The sequence below is a fragment of the Thamnophis sirtalis genome, unplaced genomic scaffold, assembly GCF_051295495.1.
Source record: "Thamnophis sirtalis isolate CommonGarterSnake01/CBP01778 unplaced genomic scaffold, rThaSir2_p1.2 scaffold_1, whole genome shotgun sequence".
NCBI lineage: Eukaryota > Metazoa > Chordata > Lepidosauria > Squamata > Natricidae > Thamnophis > Thamnophis sirtalis.
Window position 1 is genome coordinate 75,251,055 of NW_028261381.1, and position 21,409 is coordinate 75,272,463.

Consider the following 21,409-nt stretch of genomic DNA (forward strand, 5'->3'; position numbering starts at 1 on the left):
GCGTATGCACGTCAAGCGCGCACACATAAGTGGCGCATCCCTGAGCAAACCGGCAGTAGTCTCTGCCAGAACCCACCCCTGGGGAGAGACTATTTAGATAGGAAAGAATACAGGAGGAAAAGGCACTGCACTGCTTCTCAAGCACCATTTTTCAAATCTTTTAAATGGAGCCATGAGGTAAACTAGAACGAAATAAATAAATAACCATCAGGTGATATTACTCCTAGAAGTCTTATTCATAAACATTTCTCCTCCTCCACACAAGTGAAAACTTTTTTGGGTGGGGGTGGGATACTTTTATGACCTTCCTTTTATATATTTATTATAATTTACATCTTCTGTCCCCTCCCATGCCCACAAAGGACCAAATACTTCACATACTGTTCAGTTGACTCATAGAACAAGGATCTGTATCTCTTTCAACAGCAGATGGACAGTACCCAGATCTCCAAGAATCCACAAAAAGAGGAGCAGTTCCTTCAGTAATATCCATACTGGTCATGAAATCATCTGTGGTTTCTCCATTGTAGTTACCACATAACCCTGGTGAAATGAGAAGATAACAATGATAAAAAAGGAAGGATTTTTAAAACTATATATCAGTAATGAAAAGTATCTTTTTAAAAAATGTATTCAATCAAATTTTTATTTTTTATATTCTTTATACATAGTATGAATGGTATGGTAGCTGGGTAACATACATTTCAGTACCATAAATATAGTCTTATTATACCTAAATATTACATTTCATTTCCATTGTTTCATATTATTTATACATGTCTTTTATTATCTTCCTTTCTGAACCATCTTTCTGTCCTTTTGTATATCTTAACATATTAATATATAATTATTATTTCCCCACTATTTTCTATCCCTATTTTAACTCCCCCCTTTCATATCACTATAATATTCAAAGACATGTTTTCCACCTATTTTGTTGTTCATATTTCCATAGTTAAATCAACATTCTATCCTTCATTCTTACATTTTTCAATATCTCCTTATACAATTTTAAGTATCAATCACAATCATTTATTCATTTAAGGTATTTCTATTCATTTTCTTTCCAGTTCTTCAATCCATATAATTCTACTATTAATACACATGTTTAGATTAAAATGTATTTATATATATTTCCCTAATCGCTCCCTAAGTTCCACTGTTATTCATATGTTTATACATATTTAGTAGTACAGTCATTCAAAGTCTATTTTTCCCAGTAAAAGTATCTTATTGACATCTTATTGACATGACATGCATAAGTACGTTGTTCTGTTCCTTTAAAAAAAGTTTTATATTGTTTGGGCATCAGTACAGGTCAGTGGTGAGTTTCAATTTTTTTTAGAATCTCTTCTGTAGGTATGGCCTGTTTTGTGGGAGTGGTATGCTGGCCATGTGACCGGGTGGGAGTGGCTTGCCAGCCATGTGACTGGGTGAGCATGGCCAACTTGTAAAATGTGGTGGAACTCACTTAACAACGCTCTTGCTTAGCAACCAAAATGTTGGCTCAGAAACTCTGACATTTGAAGCACGAAAGTCTTAAAGCCGTCAAGTTACAAGACCCTTGTACCCCTAACCCTTTAGAAAAAAAATCTTGACAGCTTTAAGACTTGTGGACTTCAACTCCCAGAATTGCTCCTCTCGCTCTTCATCTTGATGATGTGTGGATGGGTGGAGGGAGGAACCAGTTCTAAATGACACTGTAGATTTGTGGAATCTCTTCTATAGAAGAGGTTAGAACTGGCAGGAACCCACTCCTGGTACAGGTAGTCCTTGACTTGCAATGGTTCATTTAGTGACCATTCAAAATTACAATGGCATTGAAAAAAGTAAGTGATGACTGTTTTTCAAACTTACAACTGTTGCAACATCCCCATGGTCATATAATCAAAATTTGGACTCATAGCAACCAACTCATATTTATGACCATTGAAGTGCCTTGGGGTTATGTGTTCAACCTTCTGGCAAGCAAAGTCAATGGGGAAACCAGATTCACTTAACAACCGTGTTACTAACAACACCTGCAGTGATTCACTTAGCAACTGTGACACGAAAGGTCGTAAAATGAGGCAAAATTTATTTAATAAAAGTTTAACTTAGCAATAGAAATTTTGGGCTCAATTCTGGTCATAAGTAGAGGACTACCTATGTGTGTAATTTCTTACTCTTTCATAGAGTACTTCAGTTACTAAAATAGTTTTTACTCAAGAACAGATGCATGTTGCTATTATTTATTATTTGGGTAGCTTAATTCATTCCTTAAGTAAAAAATAAAATAAATATATCAGTCTCAAAACAAGGAGACAGTGAAGAGAATCAGAATAACTCCTGATCAATAACTATGGGCAAGGCTTTTAACAATCCCCTCAAGTCAGTGGTGCAATTCAGCCGGTTCTATCCAGTTTGGGCAAATCGGCAGCAGTGGCGGTGGGAGGCTCCGCTGACCCCCCTCCAGATGTCATTATGTCCCATTTTTGAAGGTTTGCGCATGCACAGAGGTGGTGCGTGTGCTCACATTTGTGAACCGGTAGCGAAGGTAAGATGATTTCACCCCTGCCTCAAGTTTCCCTTCAGCACAGAAAATCTACCTCAATATTGTGTGGCTTCCACATTCAGTAAAGAAATCCCTGTATGAATGGCTTGTTCCACAGATTTGGACTGATTTGAAAGAGGATACTGGTGTTAACAATAATGATATGTATGTCCTCAGTCCCAAAGAAAATTCTCTGTAGAAAGGTTCATCTATTTGCATTAGTAGAAAATAAAACTCTGGAAATGCTTTTCCAGAGCATTATTATTCTTTGGCAAGGGCTTCCAGCTTTCCCAATAGAGAATCACCAATCAAGAAAACTGTTTACCTTGGGTTGTGCCTCTAAAATGGCGTCCAACTTTAATGTAAGTTTGAAATATTGCACCAGTTTGAATTAATATCTCCAGCCCATAAGGCGTGTACATCTGGATGTGAGTTGATGATTGTCTGAAGATGGTGATGTCCCCTAAAATACAATAGATTAGATAAGCAAATTATATTGAATGCAGTTTATCTATTTAAACCATGATTTAAATTAAACATAAAACTTTTTGCAAACTTTGCTTTTAGGCTGTGTTTATTTAAATGTGCATCCCATCTAGCTGGAATATAATACTTATTAATGCAATTAACATAGAAAATATATACAGGTAATATGCATATTGTTGGCGAAACCATCAAGTTATTGAATGCTTATTCCATAGTCTCCCTTCCCTTACCTGTTGTGTAAGGTAACCACTTAAGTTCATTCTCATCATCAAACACTTCATTCTTGGAAATCATAATTTTCTCCTGTTCATAAAACAGAATCCTAATTAGAAACCAGGGTTAGTTCTAAGACCAGCAAAATATTGAACTTTTCTATGGCTAGATTTAGAATATAAATATAGGTAAATAAAATAGCCTTCTTCAAACCAACTTCATCAAGTTTCACATATTTTTAGTATTTGCATCTAAAACTTTTTCAATTTTGCAAAAGAATTACAACATCTCATGATATTTCAGGGGAAAATGCTAAAATCTTGTGAGATTGAGTGACCACACCAGGGACTCTGCAAACCAATTTTAAGAACTACTCAATTGTTATTTACATAATAAAGTCATTGTTGAACAAAACATAGCTTTGTATAATGTGCAAACCAGGTCAATGGTTTGAAGAATTTTTCATATCATTATTTTTGCTTCCAGGCACACATATTTCTGTCACTCTGTTCTGCACTCTGTGTATTTGTATCTGAAAACATTATCCACCACTAAGTAGATTGAATGTCAATGGGGGGATAATGTTTCTATGTTATAATGGCTACATTTGATTATATCAGGTGAAATATTATCCGTGGGTTGGATACTTACTTTTTCTGAGATATAAATGATAGCTGCCAAGGATGTCTCTGAACTGGAAAAGCCAGACTTTTCATAAACAGCCATTAAAGTTCCATTGTGTGGTAACATGGAGCTCTAGAAAAGAAAGAAATGCAATAGAAGGGAAAAAACGCCCACCTTCTTTCACTTCTTTTCTATCACTACTCTACCAACTTTATAAGTTGTGTTAAATGTTTGCAATCCATATATTCATACTCAGGATGGAGCTACTGTGTAGGGGATAGTAGCTCACTGGACTAATTATATTTATGAACACATTTGTTTCATTCATATTTTACTTTTTTACATCCAAATGGAGACAGGGATAGTTTAAACTAAGTCTTATTTTAGCTTCTATTTTGGACCAGTCTTTACTAACAAGAAGGTACATGTTCCACCAGACAATTGTAACGAAGAGAATGAAGATTGCAGGAATTGGGTTTGGCTAGTCTAGAGAAAAGAAGGACTAGGAATGACATGACAGCAGTATTGCAGTATTTGAGAGGTTGCCACAAAGAGAAGATGGTCATCTTATTTTCCAAAGCACCAGAGGGCAGGATAAGAAACAACCGATGGAAACTGATCAAGAAGACATGCAATCTGGGATTAAGGAGAAATTTCCTAACAGTGAGATCAATTAACAAGTGGAACAGCTTGCCTTCAGACGTTATAGGTGCTTCTTCATTGGAGGTTTTTAAGAAGATACTGAACAGTCACTTGTCTGAAGTGGTATATGGCATCCTGATTGAGGAAGGGATTGGACTAGAAAACCTCAAAAGTCCCTTCCAGCTCTATTCTGATTGATTCATTGAAGGACAAGATTGAAACTTGATGGAAACATAGTCAAAGAATTTAGGTATAATATAAATGTGTTTAAATCTCCACAAAGAGATGGGCAGCATCCTGGGGTATGATTCATTGATCTGATTTAACTTTTTCTTTTTTTATAGACAATAAGCAATAAGAAAGATGACTGGAAATGGCCAAAATCTCAGCATATCTCAAAGAACATTCAAACGAGAGATATAAACGAGACTGGAAAAAGTGGATTGATTACATAAAAAGTAAATATGGGACTAAGAAACTCCAGATAGCTTATGCTTAGTATCAGTAATAATTTAAATTGTTTAAAATTTGGGTAACAGTAAGAAGCTGAGTTCAATGTAGAGCTATTTTAGACTGTGATTGTTCAAAAATTATACCACGTATGGTCTTTGGGAAGTCGGGGGGAGGGAAGGGAGGTGGGGATTTAGGGGGAGGGGGGAGGGGGGAAATACAATATGTGTTAAATTCCATGATTGTATTTGTATACTGTGGCTTTTCAATGTTAGTGCGAAAATAGAACAAACCGAATATACTGGAAGGTAATAGATACCGAAGGAAAGAGTCGAGTGAAAGAAGAAGGAGGGTGGAGAGGGTGAGAGAGAGGAGGAGGAGAAGGGAGGGAGGGAATGGAGAGGGAGTGATAGGGTTAAGGTTAGAAAGAAGGGGAGGGGAAGTAGGCGTAGAGGGGTGTGTGAGAAGGAAGAATGAAAGTTGGAGGGGGTTGAAAGAGGGTGTATGGCAGGCCAAGGTGGTATACTGGGTTTGTATTGTAGAGGGCATTTTCTATATAAGTGAGGGCCGTGTTTATTATTCAATGTTATATGCCCTGATTAAGCACAGTGAATATGTGATTGTATAGAATGAAAACATAATAAAATATATATTTTTAAAAAAAAGAAAAAAAAAGAAAGATGACTGGAGGCCAATGTTACCCCTATCTTCAAAAGATATATGGGTCCAGAATAGAAGAGAAGATATGTGGGACTCAAGACCAGTCAGGCTGACATTGATAGCTAGGGAGATTGCTTAAGTTTTTAAGAAAGCCATATTGACATATATTAATAAATATGTTATTTAGCCCTTTAATATCCATACTGCAATGAGGACAGAGAGCCAATCTGGTCTAGTGGTTAAGACACCAAGCTAGAAACTGTCTTGCCTTAGGCATAAAGCCAGCTGGATGATATTGGGCCAGTCAGTCTCTCCTAGCCTTAGGAAGTAGCCAAGGGCAAACTTCTTCCAAAAACTACAGGGACTTGTCCAGGTAGTCACCAAGAATCAAGACTGACTTGAAGGCACACAAACACAAAGAAAAGCATAACAGGAATAATATAATAGAAATAACTAATTCCTCTATGATGTTTTTGCCTCTCTGTGTAGTGAGTTTTGCAAATCGCTTATATAAATAAAACAATATTTACTAAAAGCTTTATATGTAATTATATGTGCACACACAGTTTGATGGCCCCATAACCAGTTAATATGGCAGTTTTATTCTGCAAGAGTAGATACGGAAAGTAGATTAAGATTTCAGTAAGCAGTCCTATACCTACTTAGCTTGAAAGAAACAAATGACATCAGTGAGCATATATTTAAATAGTTAAGAACTGACTAGCACTCTTACTTTATAGAAGGCATAAAACAAAAGCTAGAAGATAACAAAGAACACATTAGCCATCTATCAAAGTTATAGAACTAGGCTATAGAAGTAGTTAAGAAATGGCATGTAAGGAAAGCCAGAATAGATTATGCAAAAGCTGGTAAACATCCAATAACAGGTGAAAAGTGGCAGTTGTCTGAACTCATAAATATAGAAGAAAATGACAGGGAAAAGAACAGGGGATTCAAGAATATCCAAGAAACCATGGGAAGATTCCAACCTCTTACATCATGAAGTGCTTGGAAAAGACTTAGTGATAGTGAGCATGGGGGAAAAAGATGGAAATAATATATGGAAAGAAACCTGTACAAAAAGGCCAAGTTAGATTACATTGTTTTTTGACAAAGAGGAAGAGAAAAGGAGGGGTGGGATGAATGGTGGTTGAGGAGGATATCAAATAGGCGTTAAAACAATGTATAAATAGGAGACTTCAGGAAACAATAAAGAACATACCAAGAATATGGAAAAAAATACCATAGTCTAAGGCAGTATTTTTCAACCACTGTGCCGCGGCACACTAGTGTGCCGTGACATAGTGTAAAGTGTGCCGTGGGAAAAACACCCGCCTATAGTCAATATAGGCACAGAGTTAATTTTTTTTAACATTTTCTAATGGTGGTGTGCCTTGTGATTTTTTTCATGAAAAAAGTGTGCCTTTGCACAAAAAAGGTTGAAAAACACTGGTCTAAGGACTGGAAAATATCTATCTACATCCTTAAAAAGAGAATCGTAAAGGGATGTTCTAATTAAAGGATAATAATCTTAATACCACATACCAAGAAGATATTTCTGAAAATGTTAAGTGATGGATGAAATTAAAGAGTAGCAGTTGAACAAGAGTTTTAATATATAAAATACCTTCAAAAGGATATAAGTGCAGACACCATGAAACCTGTATGGTTTAGAGTCAAAAGTGGTGACAAAGGAACCGCCTTCCAAAGAACACGTGCCAGGACATGGTTGTTCTGTACAGGTCCATTGGCCCATTGTACATTTACTGGTGGAAAGAAATATACAGGTCAACTACTAACCAAGGAGGTCTGATTGTATCAAAAACCCCTCTTTCTGCAACAATATTTTGAAATCAATAGGCCTTAAGGAAGAATCATTATGAAAAAGCAAATAAGCATCTAAAGGTTAGAATAACTGATGTCAAGAATAATATATATAATAGCCTTAATCAACCAGTTTTAAACAAACATGTAAGCAATACGGAGTAGCCTCTTTGACATTATGTACTTGACATCAAAGTATCCTTGACTTTACCTGTCCAGCATTACTGTCTGTTAGCCTAAGTTCCTTTTAAAGAAGTTTACATTCTACGCACAAATTCCTGGGAGAGAACATTATAAATTTAAGGTTGGGTGGAGTAGATAAAGTTTATAATGTACAGAATTTAATACTTTAATGTGCAGAGTTAAGTTTACTAACCTTCTAGATTTCCAAAAGTAACTACCTGTGATCATCAACGTGCCTATACTGTATACCTCACTTTGAGCCCCCCCTGATTTTCCACTTCAATTGATACTTTGATTAAAACATTAGTTTATTTTATTTTAAAAATAAAGAGGTGCTGGCAAGTGGCAAAAATTGCAGAGAGGACTAACTTGCAAAATTAAGTTTACTTTTGGATGATTGTACTGGAGATTGTATTATTTATCTGTTTCAAATAATCATCCTTTTTCTCTCTTGTGATGTACCCAGAAACAACTGTGTCAATAAATAGCATGGAATTAGGTCAAGAATTCTCACATAGTTTTGAAACATAGTTAGTATTGTCTCAATGGATGTTAAGTAATCTTACACTAACACAATAACTTCAGTTCATGAGCAAAACTATATACATTTTGAGTGTACTGTATAATCCTTCAGAACAGATTTTCAGAGGTAATGAACAATTACAGGAAGAAGTAACATCACTGAAATCCAGCTTAGTCCTTTCTATTGATGAAATAGCCCAATATTAAACATTTATTTAGGAGTTATTTACATCAGCCAATCTAGGTCTCTGGAGAAGGCTCTAATGATGGCAAATGTGGAAGGAAATAGGATGTCCAGCAACTAGGTGGATTCATCCAGTTTTGTTGTTAATGGACTGCTGTTAGAAGAGCTGAAAGATCAGACTGGGGCAGATCTTCATGGAGAAAACCAATCTATGTGATCACCAATAGTCTATAATAATTTGATGGCATATATCAATCAATCAATCAATCAATCAATTGATCAATCAATCAATCAATCAATCAATCACACCAGTGAGCAAAAACTTGGGATCTATTATCATCTGCTGTGTTGCTGTATTAACTGTGTTAATAACGAATGTTAATATTACAAACTGAGGGAGATATAGTTGTTTTATCAGCCGTGAAAAGTAAGTTAGTCATGGATGCTCATATATCATTTACAAAATATTCATACTTACAGATTGGTCTCATAGTGCTTGAAATGTATTAATGCTTTTCTTATAATAAAAACTAGCCTCACTTGGTATAACATAAATGCTATTACTGAAATAATTATTATAGGTCTTGTAAGAGTTCTCACCATGTTCTACAAGTTGCTTTAATGACATGACCAGGAGCAAATATCTCCCCCTTCCATGTGCATGGACACTCTTCAATAGGAATACATATTTTGTTTTGGGAAATGTCATTCAAAACTGTGCCTGATAAGAAAGGAAAACATAAGAACAAATTAAAGAGAAACCGTTTAATTAATCTTAATAGCACAAAGTTTGAGGTTTGGCAAAAGAATTATTGCTCTGGAATAAATTGGATCCATTCACTTAACTATCAATATCATACTCAAGTTCTGGTTTTTCTATTCATTCTGAATCCTGATGTGGTAAAATGCCAGCCTAGATGTGCATCTCTGTCTTTGAGCAGCAAGAAAGCCTTTTACATAGGAAATCATGAAGTAAAACATTTCTGTCTCATCTGGTTTTACTGTATGTTTAGTGAAAGGATCACTTAACCAACTCTTTTTTCCCTAAGGAAAAGTGACAAATGCTACTGCTGTTATTTGCAGCTATACTAATTTTGAGAATCAATATCCACATTCTGATTCAAGAGAAGTACCGATAATCCTTGACTTAGAACAGTTTGTTTAGTCACTGTTCAAAGTTACAATGGCACTGAAAAAAGTGACAGGATAATTTTTCACACTTATGAATATTGTAGCAATAGTTTATTGGCCATGTGATTGATGCAAAGTACCCTAAACATCCAGCTGTCTCACTTTTGAGAGTGAGACTTTTGAGCTCAGTGGTGGTCATAAATTGAAGACTATCTGTATTATTAAAATATCCATTACAAGAAAATTCAGGTAAATAACCTAACATTATCTCTTGAAAGGGAGAGAGATCTACAGTATTATTATAAATGCTGCATACTGAAACATTGGATATAAATATACCCCTTGCTACAATCTTTAAAGCTTAAATATATTCATGCCAAGATGATTCTACATATTATTTTTATTTACCTTCTGGACAGAAGCACCCATATGTACAGTAGCTGGAACAACTGTATTCAGGATTAGAACAAGTCTTGAGACATGGAGAACCACATTCTTTATACTGTTGATTACCTGGACATCTTCCCAGAGCTATACAATAAATAAAATAATTTAAAAGATGTCATGAACAAAAGAAAACACTAGATTTACAGTGCAGTTTGAGATTAGTCTACCTCACCCTTAAAACATCAACTAACTCCAGCCAATAATAGTAAAAATATATTTTCCCCTACTCACTGTAAACTAAAAATTATCCTTGTCTAGACTTCTTTTCTGTAAAGGTTTGTATGATACATAAAATAACAAGTCTTTGTTTACTTCTGAGCAGAATCTTTCATGTTCTGAAAAGAAATCTTTGCAGAATTCTAGTATTTAGAACATTAATAAAATACAGCTGCATATATATATTCTCCTGCAATTTTTCTAATTTTCATCTCAATTTTAAAATGAATCCCACTGAATTCAGGTAGCTTTTAATATTCTTAGCAAAGTGTCATTATAATATGATAGCATTTTCTAATAGTATTCACTATGTCTGGTGGCCTCCCATGTATATGTAAACTAGAACCAATTTGCTGAGGTAAGTTTGGTTTGGTATTGCCACCTAACCAACCATCTGTTTTTAGTTATTGTTGGAATAACTAATAATGCTCAGAAAGGCCTGCTTGGTATAATTGTGAGACTGCAATACAATTTTTCATTTTTACTACCATATTTTTCAGACAAACCTTTTTCCCTCAAAAAAGAGGCTGAAAATCTGGGTGCATCTTATACACTGAATACAGCATTTTTGGCCTCCCGAAAACCCAACCCCTTCACCAAAATGGCCATGCAGAGCCTGTAGAAGGTTGTCAGAGAGCTCCTGGGGCTGGGGAAGGCAGAAATGAGTGAAAAACGGGCCCCCAATCCCCAGGAATACTATAGCCTCCTAAAGGCTATGCATGCAATTTTTTTTTGACAAAAATGGGCCCATTTTCATGAAAATGGGCCATTTCTGCTTGTTTTGGGGGGCACCCCCAGGAGCATTCTGCAAGCCCCCTAAAGGCTATTCATGCCTTTTTTAAACAAAATGGGCCCATTTTCATGAAAAATGGGCCATTTTGGGGAGGTTTGCAGAGTGCAAAAACTTTTTTTTAAATTTGACTCTTCAAAACCTTGGTGTGTCTTATATTCCAGTGCGTCTTATACTACAAAGAATACGGTATGTCAGTGACATAATTTTATGATGCTGTAGATAAATATTCCAGGAACAACTTTGGTCCTAATGTGGAGGAGGAGGAAGGTATGTCAAAATATAATGAAAATTAAATCTATATAACATGAGTTCAAGTATCAACATGTCTATTTTGATTTGATTACATTGTTTTTATATGAATGATGAACTTCTCAGTTCATTTCTGAGACCTTATGCTAATCTACTCTTATTTTCCCAATAAATCTTGAACTTTGATTCTTAGGCCTTGACAGAAATAAAGCTCTCTTTTTATGATCATGTAGCCCCTATTTGGGGTAGAGTTGGGGTAATTGGACAAAGCTGAGCATTCACTGGCCAGATGCCCTTCCTCATATATATGTGGAGTTTAGCAGCAGATATTTTTTCTTTAAGCCCTAAGAGTAGCTAGGATTGAACTTTCAACCTTCTGAGTGGGAGTGAGTTCACTACTAGGTCACCCTGCTGTTCTTTAGGCCTTCACAGAAATGAAATCTACAAATTTCAATCCTAGTAAAATTTCAATTATATTGAAATAATATTATATCTTTGGGACTTCATTCTTCATCTCATATTCTGTATCATATCAGCTACTCTGCTCCAAGCATCTTCATTTAACGACTCCATAATCCCATGCGGGGTAGAGTCTGGGCAACTGAATGGAGCTAGCAGAGTGTTTTAATGGCTGGATGCTCTTCCTGTCACCAATGCGGAGTTTTGTTCAGCAGATATATTTTCAGTGTGCCCAGATAGAGGAATAGATGCATGAGGCAAGAACTCCACCTCTAGGCCACCACACCACACTGCAGCTACTCTATTCCAATATTGATGGGTTTTTTTTCTTTTTGCAATATTTAGTAACTTGCCTGAATTTTGTCCATAAGATAGCAAGGACTAGTAAGGAAAGGCTACAGGATTCTAATATTTGTTCAAAAATGACACTGTATTCTGTGAAAACTGGTACAATTTAGAGGGACAAACAGAGCTAATGTCAAATCATTCATACAGAGAGGAATGGCTAACATGGAAAATAAAATGGCTAACTGAAGAAGCAGCATTCAGAAACAAATGTGAAATAATATGACTTGGTAGCATAGGAATGAATTGTTTTGTTTTTTGAGGGGATGACAATTTCAGGTCCGTGAATAGAGCAAATTGGAAGAACATTAAAGACCTGGAACAGGTTTAAGAGTTTCAGGCAGAACCAAATAATGGGCTTTGACATTGGCCCATGGAATTTATGATAAAAATGTGATGCTAAAACATGCAGAAATAAAAGTCAATTTATGTCCTACAGAGGTTATGAATGTTGAAGAAACAACACTTTGCAGAAATTTTCCAATGGGATTAAATAACAGTAAACATAATAATAGCACTTAGACTTATATACCACTTCATAGCGTTTTTACAGCCCTCTCTAAGCAGTTTACAGAGTCAGCCTATTGCCCCCAACAATCTGGATCCTCATTTTATTGACCTCAGAAGGATGGAAGGCTGAGTCAATCTTGAGCCAGTGAGAAGCAAATTGCCAAACTGGAGTCAGCTGGCAGTCAGCATAGGAAGCCAGCAGTAGTATTGCATTCTAACTACTGCAACATCATGGCTCATAGATAAGATACAGTATTTTGATTAAGAATGATTATTTTGAAGGACCCTATAAGATTCTATCATAGATGATGTATTCTATAGCTGGAATCCTATGCTTAAAGAAGAGACTTTTTTCCTGTGTATACTCATGTTTTTGCCATTCATGTACCTTCAAGATAAAATCCAAATCAAATGTATTTAGGAATTTAAAAAATCTATTTAATTTATGCGAACACGTTTTTTTTCTTAAGATTGGCATGGCTTCAGAGAAGACAATGAGCCATGCATTATCTTAGCTATGTGCTTTTATATTAGTCAAAAACTGAAGCAGAAAGTCTTAATATCTTCTCAGAAGCCTTGTTAGTTGTATCCTAGGTCATTGTATGGATTTCTTCTGTAAGAAAAAAAAATCTCTCTTTGGATGAATGGCATTGAAATCTCCTTTTCTGCTGTTTCTATACCTGTACTTGCCTTTTTTTAAAGCAAGAACCTTAGGTAATCACAATTATGTTATCCATCTTTATAAAAGAAGAAACTGTGTCCATATGTTCTTTCATATGCTCATGCTAGTGAAAGAGAAACTACATGATAAAGGAACAGAAGGGTTGCTGTGAAGCCATCTGCATCCAGAGGAGAGTCTGGGCACAGTGGCCACAGTTTGACAGTGTTGGGCTTATAAACACAGGCCACTATTGTGATCTCATGTTGAGGCTGGCTGCTGGTAAGAGGAAAATATGCCATTATGACTTTCCCATGACATTGCATGCCAGAAGGGGAAAGACCCCTCATTGTGATCTCATGCATGTGTGCTATCTGCCTAAGGTCTGCTGATATATCTTGTCAGATTGTGACAGCTTTACAGATTCTCATCAGGGTGCTGCTGTTCTCAGAGAGGACTGTCCCCTGAATTACTTGCCTTTCTAACTACAAAAGAATCTGCACCCTGGACCACGCAAGGGTATTTCTTAATAGTTTCCTTCTTACGCTTTCATTTTCTCAAAGCTGTTTATTTCCAGAAAGCAACATTATTTATCAGTAATTTCTAAGATGTGAGATGACTGCCTTTTAACCTCTGCCTATTGGTGGTGGAATCTCTATTATTCCAATCAATGAATGGAATTATGTGTCATCATTTGCAGATAGCTACCAACTTGAAATTATAATAGACAGCAACGAGAAACTAAAATATATTAAACATGAAGGCTCTATTAAGAAAGAAGTCAGCAATGAAATTATCCTAATATATTAGTTTCTGCATTCTAGTGGAAGATACTGTGGCATGAAGTTAACAATTCTTTGAATTCACCTGCCCCAAGCGGATGCTTCTAACACACATAAATCTCATAATCCTGAAACATATCCCATTATTTCTTCCCACTATGGACATAATTTTAATATAATGCTCACTGGTTGTTTTATTTAGAATTTACTATTATTTAAGATTCAATCAAAATGTTTTAACATTAACTTTTTTCTATCCTCAGAGTTGAGGAAACTGCTTTAAAGTATTTTTTTTCTTCGATGCGTTTAGAGAACTTTTGTCTAGCCAGTAAGTGTATCTGCTTGGTTGTCTTGTTGTTTGTCTTTAACAAGGCAAGAAAAGCATACAGAACACATCAGCTGGAATATTCTCCAAGCCGTTTACCAGAAACAGTCATAGAAAGTATGTGGATTTTCTTCTGGGTTACAAGCTAATTCAACTTTTCTATGGAAGGGCGTCCATGCATAATTTTACTGTCCTCTAATGTTGCATTTATATCAGTGGTGGTATTCTGCCAGTTCTTATGGGTTCAGGTGAACCGGTAGTGGTGGCTGCTGGAGACTCTGTCCACCCATCCTGACATAATGTGCAACCTTCTGAGCATGCGCAAGCATGCTCACATTTGCGAACTGGTAGCAAAGGTAAGTGAATCCCACCACTGATTTATATGTATACTGGGAATCACAGGGAGGGCTCTGTTTTGAATTATGTGACAAAGGGAGGACAGAGGCAAGTTATATTCAGAGCTGCTCCCATAGAAATGGGTTTGAGGATGGGGAGGGGATTATTTTTTTGCTCTTTAACCCCAATCGATCCAACACCATTTCTTACTCTGATCTTTCTTTTGATGGTTTTTTTCTTCCGATTAAATTTGGTTCAATTCTGTTCAGTTTTCCAGAAAATTATCTTACTGGTGGGCATGCAGAATCCCAACTCTACTTATGTAATTTCTTCCCAACAATCCACTGGATTGGGGGTTGGGGAAATGGCCTGTTCTTTACTTATATTAGGAGTGGCCAACTTGCATCTCACAGGCTTAATACGGGACCAGAACCATTCTAATTAAGTAACTCATAATGGATTTGTTAATATTTAAATGTGTTCTATATAAGAGTTGGCCACAGTTTCACCAATAAGGAGAAAAGTTTCCAAATAGCGAAAAGGGAGACTCTACTCTCTGAGTGCCACGTTTATGGGAAAAATTCCTAAAATCCTAGGTTTGATGAATCCACATATACACTTGTGAGTTTGTATATATGTGAAAAGAGTTGTCTAATAATAGTAATCAATATGTGAAATGTATTACATTTTTGAAAGCAATGCATTTACTTATTAATTTGAAAAAGGTACTTTGAAATGCACAAAAATGCCAGTCTGCAACTCATACTGTTGTATACTAGTTTCCAAAATGACACAACTGCCAAGATAATTCCAGCTCTTCTAAATCAAACTCAAAGGATTGCATAGCCTTAATATATAATACTATGCCTCGATGAGACTGTTTTGTGTATGAACAGTTATCACTGAGTTGCATGCATTATGATTCATAATACAGTTGCATCTACAATCCATCTTTCTGGACTCTAGGCTATTTTAAAGAGAATATAAAAACTGGCTAGATTTACATGTATACTTTAGTAGTAAATCCAGGCAATAACCATTAGTTGAGTTTGATACAGCTTTCAAGACACACTGATGGAAGTTGGCAGTGATGAGAAGAAATACAGCAAAAGATAAGAAGCAATCAAAGGCAAAACCATCCAAAAATAACTACCAAGCGGGTGTGCAACTATAAGGCACAGCAGCAGCAGAAGAACCATTAACAAGGATTCCTCTCTTCACTTGTATTTCTTTTCTTAATACAAATCATTAGAGTGCTATTTGCAACGAAAGCACACTTTCAGAGTCTTGATGCTACAACATATTACCCAGCATGGATATTTAGAGATGTAAATGATTGAACGCACAGCAGAAATCTTTGGTCCTCCAGTTGGTCACCTCTTGATGAGACATGGAACACTGCCGTGAGTATTCTGAAAGAGTAGCACAACTACAATTGGAGTGTCCTGGATTGCTGCAGTCTTGCATATCCAGTTGGCAACGGATAACAAATTCTTTTTTGGAAATATTGCAAGACGGTGACACGAGGCGTAACAGTTGGAAGCAAAGTGCGGCCTAAGAAGAAAATGAACAAACATATAGTCTCAATCAAGGGACACACACACTGTCAATTTTGAAGACTACCACTAAGAGTTTTGAAGAATATCCCATCAAGCTACAAATATTCAGCAGTATAGATCTCTGTGGTTCAAGCTAGACAGATTGTCACTCTTGCATCACAGCTTGTTCCTGGTCTTGTCCTGCTGCTGCTTTCTAGAAAATGGGAAATGAGGTTTTCCTTTTCATATCAGCGTCAAAATCACAGCAAAAATTCATAGCAAAAATATTTGTGGGGTCCTTCTTGGTCTTTGAGTTTGGTGGTTTTCTTGCAGATGTTTCATTACCAAACTAGGTTGTCTGCAAGAAAATCAGCACTCAGAGAGGACGAAGTACCCTACTGTTTAATACTGTTACAAATATTCTTTTTTAGCAGTAAGGATTTTTTTTTCCGATTCCCTGTGCTCAGATGAAAAGGGAAACCTCCTGCTTAAACCAGAGCAGGAGAAGATGGGGAACTAACTAACTGAGAAACAACTGAGAGAAAATGCAACTCCATAATGAATGGAAAGCAAAAATGATTGAAAAATTCTATAATAGAAAAATGGTAAGTTTACAATAGACACACTTTCCCTCAATCCCTTTCAGATAGATGGAGCCGTCTATTCTTCTTCAGATTTGTAATATTTCTTTATTACACCCTTTTCCCAAGGGAATTTAAATATAGCAGAATAATGACATAGTGCTTACATCTTTATTTTGAGGAATGGTAGGAGTCGTCATCCCTTCAAAAGGACAGATCTCTGCAGGATCATCAATTTTATGTAAACTTGCATATTTATATGGGTCCAGAAGAATACCTGTTAATTGAGATATACATGTTACTGAACTTGATCAAAATGAGTCTTAAAGAATTCTTCAGTCAGCACAGCTGGCTGGAGAGTTCTGGGAGCTGAAGTTCATACCTCTTCAAGTTGCCAAGGTTGAAAAATACTGCTCTAGAGAAAAATTGACCTTTTGAAATATTTTGGGGCTTGGGCAAAGAATGGTCATTTCAGTCTTTTCCATCCCTTTTTGCATTCTGTAACCCCCCCCCATAAGCCCAACACCTGTAAAATCCAAATCAGTTACTATTAACTCATTAGTTTTATAGTACAAGAAGAACATTATCAATCCAGTTGAGCATTTCAAATCCTGAATCATACAGGTAGCCCTCTACTTACAACGATTTGTCTAGTGACCATTTGAAGTTACAATGGCACTGAAAAAGGTGACTTATGACTGTTTTTCACACGAGTGTTGCAACATCCTCATGGTCATGTGTCCAAAATTTGGATGATTGGCAACTGGCAAATATTTAGGATGGTTGCATTGTCCCAAGGTCAATGTGATCATCTTTTGCCACTTTCTGACAAGCAAAGTCAATGGGGAAGCCAGATTCATTTAACAACTATGTTACAACTGCAGAGATTCACTTAACAACTGTGGCAAGAAATACCATAAAATGGGGCAAACCTCACTTAAAAACTGTCTTGTTAAGCAACAGCAATTTTGGGCTCAACAGTGATTGTAAGTCAAGGACTACCTGTACTTAAGATGGAACCCTCCTCCCTGAGCAGGACCTATAAATAAAAAAAAGTCTGGAAATCATGTCATGATCTTTAGTATTATTATCTTATTAAATAGTTTTCTCTGAGTAAGAAGCTCAGTAATTTCTTGCCTTGAATAGTCTTGTATAGACAGAATGTTACTTTTGTGAGTTGCACTGGTTGCCAGTTTGCTTCCAGGTGTGACTAAAGGTGCTAGTTGTCACCTAGAAAACCTGATATGGTTTAGGGCCTGATTACCTGGGGATGTCCCATAGCATCTGCATGGCCGATTTGATCTGGCAGGATTGGAATGCCCCAGGTTCCTTCAACTAAGCAGTATCATCAATGAGGACCCCAGAAGTGAATCTGCCTTCTGGACTGAGGTCCACCCCAAGATCCAAATAGCTGTTGGTGTTTTGAAGGCCTGAAGACCTAACTCTTCACCCAGGCATTTGTTGGGAATGTCTGGAGCCACCTTTAAATTTAGATTGTTTTCTTTTATTTCCACCTGGTCTGTTATCTTGCCTTTGCTATCTTCTTGGGGTTTTTTGCCATGTTCTTCATGTTTTAATTGATAGAGTCATTAGAAGTCAGGTGGCATTTATATTTAGTAAATAATAATGATAATCATACCGTCACTCAGAAACTCATTCAACTCTTGCCCATCAAAATTTCCACACAGTCCACATGTCCTTCCCCTATATTTCTGTTCAATTAAAACCTTAAAAAAGGGAAAAGAGAATCAATTAGAAAACAACCATGCTGAATGTTCTCCTCTCAGTTATAAATTATAAAATTTATAGAGTAATGCCATTTTGATCAGTGGAATGCACCTCCGAGTCAATCCAGACAGCAACATGCCTATTACAATGTTTGTTTAACCAAATCATGGGCTGCAGTCCAGGTCAGCCTGACCTATGCTGCAATATTAATAGTGAGACACTGCCCAATTAGCAGGAAAAAAGAAATCTAAGAAGCCATCCTGCTGTGACACCCTAAATGATTAACAGATATGCTGCAGTAAACCTGCCGGATCTACAAGGCATCACATATGACTCCTGTTTGTTCTTGCTTTGACAACCTAGTACAGCTCCTCCTCTGGAATTTGTCATCAAGTGTTCTTTCTCAACCACTGTTTTTTCCCCCCAAGAGGAAACAGATGGTCACTTACCTTGCATTATTGCCTTGCATTATTGCTTGAACATATTCCAACTAGCAACACTATTCAAATTAGATGTTGTCATCCAAGACATGGTCCATAGTGGACAATTAGATGGGATGTTTTAAATAGTAACTAATCTTCTCTCTTCATCTCCTAATGTTTTTTTTTTTCATTACTAGCTTACAATAAAGAGCAACGTTTTATATAATAGTTATCAATTTTACTTCCGATAATGTATTTTCAGAAGGTCTATTTTACTATTCTTGAAGAAGGTTTAGAGCAGCCCATGAGAGCCATTATGGGGTGCCTCTCAGATTTCAAGTCTCAACATGTTCCTGTTTCTGTTGAATGCAGGGTTTTTCTTTCGTTATGACTGTCAACTGTTATTGGATGTACCCAGAGATTTTTAAATGATACCTTTAAAACAATGAGTGAAATTTGGTAATTTATCTAAATGTTGACATCAGCAGTGCAGTAACTGTTGCTTTAAAGAATAGGTCATTTGGAATAGAAGTCTTCGTAAGAGTGTGTGTGTTTGTATGGAGGTGTCCACGAAAATAAAAACATATTTTACCCCCCCCCCCCCCCACTTTCTGCTATTTTTCATTTGCAATACTTCTGGCCAGCTTCATTCAGACTAGAAGGTTGACAGCCAGAAATTCCAAGGACACTGCCCTGCTGAAATTTATTTATTATAAGTATTAGGAAAGTCTTTAATAATGATAGAACAGTAGCTAATGCAAAATCTATGCTTTAAGCCAGAAGTGAGCTTCAAAAATTTCAGCAACAGGTGTGGCCTAGTCAGTCTCATTCACCATAGCATGAGGGGGCATTTTTGACTTCCCTAGGCTCTGGAGGCTTTCCTTGAGCCTCTGGAAGGCCAAAAACGGCCTTCCCTAGCTCCGGAGGCTCTCCGGAGGCCAGAAATGGGCCCATTTTTGGCCTTCCAGAACTTCCAGGAGGCCTGATTTCCCCCCTTCCTGAGTCTCCGTGTGGGCCCTGCACTTACCTGGCCACATGGAGACTGCTGGAAGGGGTGAGGTGGGGTGGCAGGGCCAGTCAGGTGTGGTATTTGGAGGTTCTCCGAACCATCCATAATGTTAGATATACCCCTGCTTTATGCCCTCTCTGTTGCACAGTCCCAAGGTTCAAATCCTGCATCTTGTCTTGCCATTGTAAGGGAGGAAGAGCCATCCATTTCATTCTGTGAGAAGTAGTTCATACTTGCTTGTGGTTATTGTAATGGACCATCCTGGCCTCTGGCCCTTTACTTTTGGCTTTCCTTGCTCTTGTCCACAAACACACACACACACACACACACACACACACACACACACACACACACACACACTAATTGGAAGGTTTTTGAGAAAGGAGTGAAAGGCAGAGGAAGGTTACCAATCTCTTTGCCCAAGCTGTTTTTCTCTCAAATGCCAAGGTAGAGGAGGAAAAAATAGAGAAGAAAGCAAAATAAATGAGAGAGATGGGAAAAAGGGGAATATAAAGATTTAAATGAGTTGGTATGGGTGACAGGTATGGTGGGTGAGTTAGTGAAGTTACTGTGCTTGTTTAATTATTTTACTTTATCTGTACCAATCTTTTGAATGAGGATGTTTTGTACATCATTTTGTCCAAATGGTGCCACATATAGATGAAGTATGTAAAGCAGACTATAAACAGAGACCTGCAGGATAATTCCATGTTCTACCCCCTTTTAATGCCAATCCTTTGACATAGTCTGACACGCCTTGGAACACGTGAGGGCACTATGACAGAATCTGTTTTTGGAGACTCTGTGGGCAGGTGATTAGCTGAAGCTGATTGGTTGACTGGTTGTTGCAGAGATGATTATGTTAGGTAGTTCTCAAGACTTGGGAGACAGATAGTGGGAGGGTTGTGGGAGGACAAGGGAATTGTGGAAAATAAGGCAGGTAGTAACATCTGAATGATGATGGGAAGAGGGAGATATGGCAAGAAATTGGACTGGATTATACACAGAAAAGACAAAATTAATGTTTGAAACCAATTCTGTTGCCTGGTACTCAAAATTCACCAATGATGCCAAGTTTTTGGATCCTCAATATCCTGGTCTCAGGATGGTGCTATTGAATACCACATTGGGGAATTACAAAGTACCCCAACCCTACCAAGTTCCGGGATCAATAACAATGTGTCTACCTGATATGTATATCTATTTTAGTTACAGTATTAGCTTATTTTTCTAGTTAGGTTTATTCTCTCTTGCTTGGTTGCAGGCAATGCACTTTTATTTTTAAAAAAATCTTGAGTTGGGTAACCTTAAAATATAAATTTAAATAAATGAATGAATATAATAGCTGCAGAAATTATCAGAAAGCTTACACTGAAATTTGCAAACAAGCTTTTGAGAAGAATCTATGCAAGGCGAACAAATTAAATACACATGTGAAAAAAAATTCTTGGAATATCTTGGTTCCTTACCCTTTTTCAGGCTATTTTTTGGAACTTCAAATAGAGATTTTTCCCCCTCCTCTGCCATGTTAAGAATGGCAGCCTTGCACTGCCTAAACT

The 21,409-nt window shown here is 36.8% G+C and overlaps 1 protein-coding gene across 1 annotated transcript in view; it reads right to left on the bottom strand.

Annotated features, from left to right (window-relative positions):
• Nucleotides 1–21,409, bottom strand: part of MUC6 (mucin 6, oligomeric mucus/gel-forming) — a gene marked incomplete at its 3' end in the record, with an annotated part of 65,841 nt that overhangs the window by 23,771 nt on the left and 20,661 nt on the right. Inside the window, exons 6-15 of the mRNA XM_087704105.1 lie at nucleotides 18,331–18,418; nucleotides 16,859–16,968; nucleotides 15,919–16,126; nucleotides 9,861–9,983; nucleotides 8,922–9,042; nucleotides 7,236–7,374; nucleotides 3,884–3,988; nucleotides 3,250–3,322; nucleotides 2,859–2,996; nucleotides 382–543 (exon numbers count right to left, since the gene is read on the bottom strand). Coding sequence (XP_087560231.1) covers nucleotides 382–543; nucleotides 2,859–2,996; nucleotides 3,250–3,322; nucleotides 3,884–3,988; nucleotides 7,236–7,374; nucleotides 8,922–9,042; nucleotides 9,861–9,983; nucleotides 15,919–16,126; nucleotides 16,859–16,968; nucleotides 18,331–18,418 — 1,267 coding nt within the window. The remainder of the gene's footprint in view (nucleotides 1–381; nucleotides 544–2,858; nucleotides 2,997–3,249; nucleotides 3,323–3,883; nucleotides 3,989–7,235; nucleotides 7,375–8,921; nucleotides 9,043–9,860; nucleotides 9,984–15,918; nucleotides 16,127–16,858; nucleotides 16,969–18,330; nucleotides 18,419–21,409) is intronic.